The 12,158-nt window shown below is 39.2% G+C and overlaps 1 protein-coding gene across 1 annotated transcript; it reads right to left on the reverse strand.

Annotated features, from left to right (window-relative positions):
- Nucleotides 1–233: 233 nt before the first annotated feature.
- On the reverse strand, nucleotides 234–1,493 carry HTR1A (5-hydroxytryptamine receptor 1A). The gene has a single exon (XM_049864453.1). It carries the CDS (start codon nucleotides 1,491–1,493, stop codon nucleotides 234–236), a length of 1,260 nt encoding a protein of 419 aa, XP_049720410.1.
- Between the last annotated feature and the right edge of the window lie 10,665 nt (nucleotides 1,494–12,158).

Here is a 12,158-nt window from a genome sequence, read left to right on the forward strand (position 1 = left end):
AGCTTGGCCCTCCTTTCTGAGCATTCTTCCCCCACCGCTGGGGCCTCTTTGCACAAAGCGCCCTTCCCCGGCGCGGGGAGGACAGGGCCTGGAAGCCGCCGGGGCACAGCAGCTAGCTGGGGAAGTAACGGGAAAAGTAGCAAGTCATAGTGGTTGTTGTTTCCAGAGGGACTTAGGGAGGCAAAGGGGGCAGGACGAGTCCTATAGCTCCCTACTTGCTGGCTACTCCTCCATCATCGGCGGCAGAACTTGCACTTAATGATCTTCTTAAATGCGTTTTGGAAGTCCTTGTTGAAGTAGGCGTAGATGACAGGGTTGAGCAGGGAGTTGGAGTAGCCCAGCCAGTTGATTATGGCGCCCAACAGGGCGGGCATGTGGCAGCTGCTCTCGCAGAAGGGCAGAAGCAGGGCTACGATGAAGAAGGGTAACCAGCAGAGGATGAAAGTGCCCATGATGATGCCCAACGTCTTCACTGTCTTCCTTTCGCGAGCTAGGGCCATCTTTCGCTTGGCTTCAGCGTTGCGTTCATTTTTCCTCTCGAAAGAGATGGGCGCACTGGGGGCCGCACTAGGCAGTGGCAGGTGTTCTTTGGAGTTGCCCAGGTGGTGCACCTCGATCACCTCCAGGGCGGCGCCGTAGTCGCCCTGTCTCACCGCGCCATTTGCGCAAGAAGCACCCCCTGCCTTGTTCTCCACACCCCGCCTCCAGTCCCTGTTCTCTAGCTCTCCATTCACGCTCTTCTTAGGCTCCCGGGCTAGCAAGGCCCCACGGCGGTTGTCTGCTCCCTTCTTTTCCTCCTTTTTAACTGTCTTGCGGATGCGGAAGCGCGCAGCTCGAAAAATGCGCCCGTAGAGAACAAGCATGAGCATCAGCGGGATATAGAAAGCGCCAAAGGTGGAGTAAATGGTGTAGCCGTGGTCCTTGCTGATGGTGCACGCGTCGGGGTCCGAGCGGTCTTTGGGGGTGCGCCAGCCCAGCATGGGCGGGATAGAGATTAGGAAGCCAATGAGCCAAGTGAGCGAGATGAGCGCAGCGGCGCGCCGGGGTGTCCGCTTGTTCACGTAGTCGATGGGGTCTGTGATTGCCCAGTACCTGTCCAGCGCGATGGCGCACAGGTGCAGAATGGATGAGGTGCAGCACAACACGTCAAGGGCGATGAACAGGTCACAGGTGACCTGGCCCAGCGTCCACTTGTTGAGCACCTGGTAGAGCGCGGCCATGGGCAGCACTAGCACCGACACCATGAGGTCGGTGACGGCCAGCGAGCCGATTAGATAGTTGGCCACATTCTGCAGGGAGCGCTCCAGGGCGATGGCGGCCACCACGCAGGCATTGCCCAGCACCGCGCAGAAAATGAGAGTGCCCAGCAGCAACGAGGTGATCACTTGGTAGCTAAGAGTCACGTCGGATGTGTCAGTAGCATTGCCCCCTGCCCCGAAGGGACCCTCCGCCGAGGTGGTATTGTTGCTCTGGGCAGGGCTGAGCACATCCATGCCTGTGAGCCCAGCCAGGGCAAGGGAGGGGAGAAAGCTCGGAGCGAGTATTCCCCCCTGGCTCCTCCCCCTAGGGTCTTCCTCTCCTTTCTCCTGGGCGTTTCGGGAGAGGAGGTGCAGGGACCTGGGCGGGAAGTTCTTACTTCTCTGGAGAAGGCATCCCCGCGGAGCGGCTTCTAGGCGCTGCCTGAGCTTCGGAGGTCCCGAGCGATCAGAGACTCCAGCTGGGGCACGCTCAGCAGTAGAGAGGTAGCTGTAACATCTGTCTCTTGTCCGTTTTACTTTGCCGCTTCCCAACTGGCTGCCTGAGCAGGAGTCTCTCCACTAGTAAACAGTCTCCAATCCCAGAAGGGGCTGGAACAGAGAAACCCCATCCTCCACGGTCATTCTGTGACCCTCCTCTCTCTCCGTCTCTACCACTGTCTACTCCACTCTCTTCTCTCCAGCCTCCTTCCTCCTCCTCCCCGCTTTTTCCCACTAGCCTTCCTTTTCGGTCTCCCTCTCCCTTCTCACTCCCCTTTCTTTATCCCTCTGTGTGTCGCTCCAACAGCCAATCTCCCTCCCTCCCACGCCATCACTTCCCTCCTCACACTTCCCCAACCCTGTCTCCTTCCTCCGGCTCCTTCCCGCACCCCACCCCCAGCTTGGCGTTTTACTTTCAAGCCCTGTTGTTGATACTCAGAACTAGCTTACACACACCAGATTCTCTGTTCAGACCAACATTACAGCAAGTAAACTCTGCCTCCTACCCAGCCAAAGTCAAGGGGAAATTTATTTTTTAGCTACCCATTGCCTCAGATTTCTGTCAGATTCTTAAGTAGTGTCAAGATCACAGAATGTAAATAGGAAAGAAGACACACGGAGCGGGAATGGGAGGTGGACAGCCCTGGTTGGTCTATAAATCATTGTTAATTGATGGGCTTAAAAAAAAAAAACCTTTAATTATCTCACAGTCCAGCCTAACTCCCTTGGGAAGGATGTTGCATGTGACTTTTTTTTCCTTCTTCTTCATATTCTTGGGGAATTGGGGGAGAAAGGAATTATAAAGGACGTGTCAAAAGGACAAGGACAGGTAAACAGCTGCATCTCAAAGTAAAGGAAGAACCCAATTCGGTATGTAATCGACACACACACACTACACACACAACACCTTTCTATCACCACTACCCGTTTAATTGAAGTGGGCAATGACACTTTCCATAGCTTTGGGGCCAGTAAATTTGGGGAAGGAAATATTTTGCCTATGAGTTGTAAAAGAGGCCGGGGCGTTTCACACGACTTCTCGCCGTTCTTACCAAAGCCTACAAACCTCTAGGGAGGGCTTAGTGGAATCCCTGGTCGCTTGCCGCTGAGCTTCTAAAACGCTGAAACTATGTTCAGCACCAGGGACAGCTCTAATCAATAAGGGCTTATATCGCCACCTTCCGGCAAACGCTTTAGAGCGCCTTCTGGAAGCCCTTGATTTGCAGAAATTAAACAGGTATTGAGGAAATTCCACACCTCAAGAAAAAGAAAGATAGTTTAAAAGAAAGGTAACATTCAGGTTTTTTTTATTTTATTTTATTCAAAAATTATTTTAGTGCCCTTTTTATCGTAACCTTTATATGTCAAGCTTATTAAATTTTCTAGTTCACTGTCGTTCAAAAATTCCATGTGGGAATGCAGTTTTAAAAGACCTAGGCAAACATCTTCACCTGTTTGGGCTTTGCGCTGGCAAATGCTGCAATTTGGGACTCACACAATTGCACACATTCACCTTTAACTGCAAAAACAAAAAACAAAACAGTATTGAATTTTCAAAATGGGGATGATTCTACATAGAAAACAAAGAGGCTTCTATGGGTTTTTTTCCTAAACTGTTTTCTTACCAAGAAAACCAAAATTAATTTCCTCTAAATATAGTAAAGAATGGGATTATTAATCAATTAGAATAAACAGAACACAGCAAGTTTCATGAATACAACCTGATACATGACTGAAGTGAAGGAAAAATGTAAAATGCACTTCCCAAAACAGGTGATCCTAGATAACGTACACAAATTCACTACACAGATTGTACCAGTCTTAATATTGTGTTCAGTTCAAATGTGAGTTCTCAGCTTCACAGCTTTGAATTCTCCAAAACCCAATAAAAGAGCAATCACTGAACCACCAAAGAATACCCAATTGGGTCGATACAGATGGTAGAGGAGCAGTGTAAAAGTGTTTGAAGATGGATTGTTTTACAACCCAGTGCTGGGCACAGTTCCCACGCAATCATTTCAGTATGCCACAATAATGGATCTGCCATTTATGATGATTCATAGCATTGAAAAGAAATAGGTAAGTATACATGGCAATGCTGGCTACAGACTCTGAGGAAGCCTTTATAAGATTCCTTCAGGTGCCCATTCCTCCTATAAAAATGTTGTTACAAATACAGAACTAAATAGCTCTGTTAAAATACAGGTGCAGGTCTGGAATCTCCACAAACTTTTAGAAATATAGTTGATAATAGAAACAAAGAATAAAAGAAATTTAAATGAAAAAAAGCAAATATGTATATATACTTGAATCCAAATTGTATCTAATTTAACACAAATATGTAAATTACAAATAAATTAGTAAGTATAGCTGCAATCGTGTTTTCATTTCCTGGATCCCAAATGGTTTTATAACTGACAGCCTAATATTTCCTTTCTAAAATCTAAAGTTAACACTATTTTTGAGGTCTGGCATTTGCTATTCTGCTCTAATATTCCAAAATGCAGCATTTTTATTCAAGTTTGGAGAAAAAAAACAATTAAGCTGTGTTTTATCCTCAGAAATAATGTAAGTAATATTTCAAATATCTAATTTCTTAAAATTTAGAGCTAGTTTTTTAGGCACTCGTATGAACATTGGAAGCCCTGGTAGTGTAGTGGTTAACAGCTGTGGCTGCTGACCAGAAGGTTGGCAGTTCGAATCCAGCAGGTGCTCCTCGGAAACCCTATGGGGCAATTCTATTAGGAGGAAAAACAGAAGTATAAGAGGATATTCAGCACTGCCTAAGGTTCCATAGGCTTCAAGTGGCAAATAATTATGTATGACTTTTTACACTATCGAATTAATATTGTGATATATAATAACAGCAGAATGAGGTTGCATTTCTTCACATTGATGCTTTGCCAACTCTTCTACATGTAACCCTTTAAGATACAGAATTCCAGATATGGCTGAAGAAAGCGGTGCAAACCAAAATTCCTGCATAAAGAGCTAGGCTCTTGTTCTTCAAGGCTTGTGAAACTAACCTATGGAAAAGCTACCTTTATGTTGGTACTATTGACTACATCATTGGGTAAGACAAAATCCTGTCATTTTGCTTTTATTTTGTTTTTGAATATTCCAGACACAAGCCTGAACTTGTCTGGTTATGAATCTGGGGTTTAATACGTCATCCATCATGTAAAATTTCTGTAAATTAGTTTATGGGAGATAAAGATTTTTAACATTTTCACAGGAAATTTGAAACAAGCCCAGCATTTCAATGTAGTTCTTTGACCGGGGGCACAAGATAAGAAGGTAAGCTGAAATTTTGCTGGGAACCCTAAATGTTCTATCAATGACAAAGGCTCAGTAATGATTGGGGTTCTCAGTAATTAATATGTTTATCCATCAAATTATGGCAGATTTTTTCCATTAATGACAAAAGACCTTATATGGTAAAAAGTTGAAAATTCACATAGGGAAGAGGGTTAGAAAATTATTTCTAAAAGCTCCTATTTAAAAATGAAAAAAAAGTTTTCCCTTTTTTTTGATTAATTGAAACTATGATGAATTATTTTTTAAAAGTGGATAATACTGTTCTGCTTTTAATGTTCCTCAAGCCTCAAAAACTACAGCAGTAAAGCAATTATAGTCGTTTTCCCAAAACCATGCATTTTGATTGGAATTCACTAGAAAAGCACATCGAAGAGAAAATTTTTGCTTAGATAATTTTGGAGATGTGGTTTTCTAACAGTGAGAATTAAATGGTCATTTACAAGAAATGCAACAAAAAGTGCAAGATAATAAATTCTCCTTTAAACTGGGTATACTTTCTTGAGGGTTGTGGGTTGGAAGAGGTTCTAAGTCTCACCATCTATCTTCCTCTGATCACATCATTCCTTGACTGTTCTTTCTCCATGCCAGGTACGTCTTCCAGGTCCAGAACTTTACTGAGTTTTCAGTGGCAAAACACCAACAGTGAAAGCCGAGGTCTCTGTTCCTGAGAACTGTAAGGTTGGCTTGATTCATTAACACATACTCTAAAAACACAGCATGTAAAAAGTGAAAATAAATATGTAACATGTTGGGTTTACTATGTGTGTGACCTTGGGCAAGTCAATTAACCAATAATACTAGTAATAGTGATATGAAGTAATAATATTAATTCTCTTAATCAGTAGTTATTAATTGCTGAGAAGTAGAGAGTAAAAGCATTGGGCGGGCTTAGTGAAAGAGCAATAACCAAAACAAACCAAACGCAGTGCCATCCAGTCAATTCCGACTCATAGCGACCCTATAGGACAGAGTGGAGCTGCCCCATAGAGTTTCCAAGGAGTGCCTGGTGGATTCGAACTGCCTACCCTTTGGTTAGCAGCCATAGGATTTAACCACTATGTCACCAGGGTTTCCAAAAGAGCAATAGCTTGAAAAAAATAATATTCTTTCAGCTGAGGGTTTATTTTAAAAACAATTTCCATGTGTCTGTTAAATTCTCCCTGCTCTTAAAGAACTTTTTAAGCTTCCAATTCTCTAGAAAATTCTGAGGACATCATGTGAAAAAAGAAAATGATGTGACATCTGCATTCTGGAAATCCTTGACTTAAATCAGAAGCTACTGAGGGGGAAAAAAGTTTGTCAACAAAAAAGTTCAATAATCGGTATTGAATTGGAGTCTGCCATTTCCCTGGGAGCTCAACCATTTGTTCAAAAGCATAGGGTGAAGAATTGAAATTCATACAGCCCAATAATGCATTTAAAAATACAATAAAAATGATAAGCAGTATTCTTGTTGTGAGAAATTATCAGATTATAGTGTCAGGCGTTATTAACTTACTTTTCAGAACTCAGTTCTTCTATAATGCTCTTTTTCTGACAATATTCTCATGGTTTATTTTCATAAGGGTAAGAGCATATCTGAGATGAGAAAAATGTTTGGAATGTTAGCTCAATAATTCCTGCTATTCTGAGAATGGTTGGAGATCAAAAATTAGCTAATGATTACTTGAAACCAAACTCAGCTACCCTATTTAATCTAGCTAAAAAAAAAAAAAAAATCTAGCTATGGTTGGGGAAAATTCATACAATTTAACTTGCTTTGGCAAGTAACTTTTTTTGTTATAAAACTAAAACCAGTGCTCAACATATTGTTTTAATCTTGTTTTAGAACATATTTCTTATAAAAGGCAGCAATTGTGATTACAAAATATCAGACTAAAAACTATGCCATTTGGTCAATTGGAGAAGTAATGTGATAACTGAGAATGGTGGCTCCAGGCCACAGACTTGAATGCAAATAACTACCACTAGCCTTGAATGTTTTCTTTTATCTTTGCATTTTATTATGCATTATATGAGATGTGTCAAAAATATAAAGATAATTACATATGAAGAATAATAAATACTTATGTGCTTTAAAAAAAGCTTAAGAAAAATGATAGAATCTATTTCATTGAAGCCCATTTACTCTTGAATTTAATGTTTATCATTTCCACGTATGACTTTATACTTTTAGACTACATGAATGTGTCACTAAACAATATGTAGAATAATTTTCTTTCTCATGTTTAAATATTATGTAAATGTATCATTCTCTGTTCCTTCTTCTGCAACTTCCTTTTTTCACTTAACGTTATCTTTGTGAGATTCATCTGTATTGATACAAGCAGATGTAGTTCATTTATTTTTACTCTCATGTAGAGAGGAAACCCTGGTAGCATAATGGTTAAGTGCTACGGTTGCTAACCAAAGGGTCAGCAGTTTGAATCCACGAGGTCCTCCTTGGGAACTTCATGGGGCAGTTCTACCCTGTCCTTTAGGGTCACTATGAGTCAGAATCAACTTGATGGCAATGGGTTCAGGTTTTCTTGTGTAGGTAGAGTTCCATTGTGTGACTAATACCACAAATTATCATAGTTAATATCTAATTTGTTTCCGAATTTTTGTTCTTGTAAACAATGCCACTGTAAACATTCTTATGCATAAATCTTTTTGTATACACGTAAACTGGAGTTAAATAGATCAGTGCTTCTCAAACAAATCACTTGGGAAACTTGTAAAAAAGCAGATTCTGACTCAGTAGGTCTGAGGTAGGGTTCAAGACTCTGCATTTCTAACACGCTCGCAGATGACCCTGATATGACTAAGTCACAGGCCCTACTTAGAGTGGCAAGGATCAAAGCATTCAGAAGCGGAATTGGGCTCAGCTTCAACTTTACTAGATATAGCCCAGTTTTTCTCCAAAGTGGTTGTATAAAACTTTATAACAACTAAAAATACTTGATTATAAATTCCAATTGCTTCAGTAAGATTGAGTGTTTTTTTACGTTTCTTCACTGTGAATTACCTAATCAGTCTTCGACTTTTTTTTTTAATTGAATTTTTTTCTTTTTTTTTAGCTTACTGATTTTAGAACTCCATTGTCTATTCTGGATATTACCCTTTGGTCATTTGTGTTATCGAAAATATTTTATCCCAATCTTTAGCTCATACTTTCACTTTTTAAAAGTGTCTTCTGATGAATATACATGTTTCCACTTAATGTAATTGGATGCTTCTCTGTTTTTTGCATTTGGTGGCTTGTTTTAGAAATCCTTTTCTACCTTGAGGTTATAGAGATATCAGCCAATTTTTTTTTCTATTTTCCTGTTTAGTTCGTTGGCTTATCTAGAATTGATTTTTGATAATAGTGCGATGTAGGAATTGAGTGCAATTTTTACAGTTAGGTTAAAAAATTACTCAGAGCCTTTTATTAATAACCCATTCTTTCCCCTCTGCTATACTTCGTGTTTCCACACACTCCTGAGCCTGTTTGTAGATTCCCTATTCCCCTCAATCCATCTATTTGTCTGGCTCTATTCAAAAAATATAGTGTCTTAATTTTTACTACAAATTTAATATCTGGTACATCAAGTGCCCCACTTTATTCTTCTTTAAAAGTTTCTTGGCTATGCTTGGCCCTTTACTGTTCCATATCAACTTTGAATCAACTTTTCCATGCCACCCCATAATCCTCCAATAATATATACCCAAAACTGTTGGGAAATTTTTTTGGAATTGCATTGAATTCATGTTAATTTGGGAGAAACAAAAATCTTTATGATATTGAATCTTATTAATGGATATGACATAACTCCCCATTTATTTAGTTCTGTTTGCCATTCAATAAAGTTTTTAATTTTTTCCATTAATGTCATAAACAACTTTTAGTATATTTTCTGTTAGTTTCCTTATTTTGTTGTTACTACAGCTGTGGTTGTGATTGTGGTGGATATTGTAAATGGTGTCTTTTTTAAAATTACATTTTCAGCCATTATAGGCATGTTGTTGTTGTAGTTAGTTGTGCCTTTCAGTCAATTCGGACTCATAGTGACCCCATGTATGCAGAGCAGAACTGCTCCATAGGGTTTTCAAGGTTGTTACCTTTCAGAAGCAGATTGCCAAGCTTGTCTTCTGAGGAACCCCTTGGTAGGTTCAAACCACCAACCTTTCCTCTAGTAGCTGAACACTTAACCATTTAATCCACCCAGGGATTCCTGTTCGAGGTATATAGGAATTCAATTATTTTTTTTTAATTGTTTGAACCATACTGTACCAAATTAATTGTTTGTCTGTAGGTTTTCTGGTGAATTTCCTCACATCTAGCTTGCAGTCTATTAATTTTCTCTTCAGCTGTGTCTAATCTACTTCAGTATGGATAGCACCTCAAAAATAAAAATCCTTACAACTGGAACAGTAAGCAACATCATGATAAACAGAGAAAAGATTGAAATCAAGGATTTCATTTTACTTCGATCCACAATCAACACCCATGAAAGCAGCAGTCAGGAAACCAAATGATGTATTGCATTGAGCAAATCTGCAGCAAAAGACCTCTTTCAAGTGTTAAAAAGCAAAGATGTCATTCTGAGGACTAAGGTCAGCCTGACCCAATCCATGGTATTTTCAAACACCTCATATTCCCGCAAAAGCTGAACAATGAATAAGGAAGAGCAAAGAAGAATTAATGCCTTTGAATTACAGTGTTGGCAAAGATATTGAATATACCATGGACTGCCAGAAGAATGAATAAGTCTGTCTTGGAAGAAGTACAGCCAGAATGTTCCTTAGAAATAAGGATGACAAGACTTTGTCTCATGTACTTCGGACATGTTATCAGGAGGGACCAGGCCCTGGAGAAGGACATCATGTTTGTTAAAGTAGAGGGTCAGCAGAGAAGAGGAAGACCTTCAATGAAATGGATTGACAGAGTGGCTGCAACAATGGGCTCAAGCATAACAATGATTGAGGATGGCACAGAACTGGGCAGTGTTTCATTCTGTTTTACTAGGGTAGCTATGAGTTGGAGCTGACTGGACAGGACCTAATGACAACAACAATCTGCTGTTTAAGCTATCTTTTATGTTTTTAATTTGTTATATATTTTATTTTTAGAAGTTCTATTTGTTTTCTTTTTTCAAATGTATCTAACTAGTTTAACAGACCTATATTTCTTTATCAAGTTTACGATTCTATCATTTCTGTTAACATTTTAAACATGATTATTTTAAATTCTGTCTCTTCTTAATCCAGTGTCTAAATCTAATTCTCTGGTCATTGTTTCTAGTAAGTCTCATTCGCAGTTTCTATTGTGTTTGGTGATTTTATATTGTGTGCTCATATTTGGCTAATCTGTTTATGGGAATCTTGAGGATCCTGGTTTAATGGAACATTCTCCCAGGAAGATTTTTTTTTCCTTCTGTTACATACAACGCCATGCTACTAACCCTAGTCTACCCTAATTTCTTAGTCTGTGATTTTCTTAGACTGAGTAAAAAGAGTAGATAGTAGAAATTTGAACCCCAAACATGTGAAGAAAACTCCTAAAGATAAGTATTATCAAGTGAGTCTTTATCCATTTATAGAGTAAGCCAGAGAGACACATTTTTTTTTTCTGGCCCACCCTTTCACTGATGTTCTTTGAAGGTTCTAGCTTTATGTAGCTATCTCAGTTCTAATCCCCTAGACTTTGTTTTGGCTCATTGGAGAGCCATTAAAACAACAGGATTTAGGTACGTTTGATCATCAAATGTCCCCCAGTGCATCTATAGCTTCATTGCTGACTTATCACTATGGCTTTTGGGGGTCCTTTTGGGGGTCCTGAAGATTTTCCTTAATTTTTCAGAAACTCAGCTATACTTATTAGTTGTAGTTTGTCCATTGTTCCTTGGTATTTTTGTAGTGGAATAAAATTTAAAATGCAGAATCTGCAAAATTTACTGGAAGCAGAAGTTAACACTGAGATTTATAAAATTGTAGATACTGATAGAAAATTTTCTACCTTATTAAGTTTCATCAGGAGTAAATGAGAAAAAGTAACTAAAGTACTTAACAGAGTTCCTGATATTATAAATGTTAGTAAAATGAAGATCTTAATTAGTTTTGCAAAACATTTTCTGTATTGAACTTTCTTCATCTTCTCCATTTATGTGAAATATTTTTGTTCTCCAAAGAGAATATAAATGGTCATTTGTCTGTGTAAATAATGTCATGGATTGAATTGTGTCTCCCAAAGATGTCTGTCATCTTGGCTGAGCCATGATTCCCAGTATGTCGTGATTGTCCACCATTTTGTCATCTGATGTGATTTTCCTGTGTGTTATAAGTCCTATCTCTATGATATTAATGAGGTGGGATTAGTGACAGTTATGCTAATATGGCAGGACTCAATCTACAAGATTAGATTGTGTCTTAAATTAATCTCTGTTGATATATGAAAGACAGAAGTGAGCAGAGAGACACGGTTACCTCATACCACCAAGAAACAAGAGCCAGGAGAATAGCATGTCCTTTGGACCCAGGGTTCCTGCATTGAGAAGCTCCTCAACCAGGGGAAGATCGATGACAAGTCACCTTCTTCCAGAGCTGACAGAAAGAGAAGGACTTCCCCTGGAGCTGGCCCCTGAATTTGGATTTCTAGCCTCCTGGACTGTGAGAGAATAAACTTCTGTATGTTAAAACCATCCACTTGTGGTATTTCTGTTATAGCAGCACTAGATGACTAAGACAAATAGTAACTAGAATTTTTATATGTTTTACATTTTTCAAAACAGTTACACATACACTTAACTTTTTAAATGTAAAATAAATATAGGGAAATTATACTAAATCATATTATTGGACTTTACAATCTATAACTTAAAGACTCTACAGAGAAAGATCTCTTTAAGCTAACACTAGTTGAAAGTAGCTGTTAATGTTTTATCAAAGGCAATTTCTTATTTGAAATTATCTAAGAAGTAACATTTTGAAAAGTTGCTTAGAAATTATCTTTAGCACTATTTATCCATTTTTAAAGTGGATGATGTCAGTTTTCTAAAATGATCTTATTCTTAATTTTCCAGTGCCACCTAGAATACTATAAATAAATAAATAAATAACACCTTTTGGCATAAGTTATGCCTT

Source organism: Elephas maximus, chromosome 2 (assembly GCF_024166365.1).
Source record: "Elephas maximus indicus isolate mEleMax1 chromosome 2, mEleMax1 primary haplotype, whole genome shotgun sequence".
Taxonomy (NCBI): Eukaryota; Metazoa; Chordata; class Mammalia; order Proboscidea; family Elephantidae; genus Elephas; species Elephas maximus.

Bases quoted from the DNA above. Each gene is read 5' to 3' on its own strand.
- HTR1A (XM_049864453.1), bottom strand. From the start codon at position 1,493: ATGGATGTGCTCAGCCCTGCCCAGAGCAACAATACCACCTCGGCGGAG.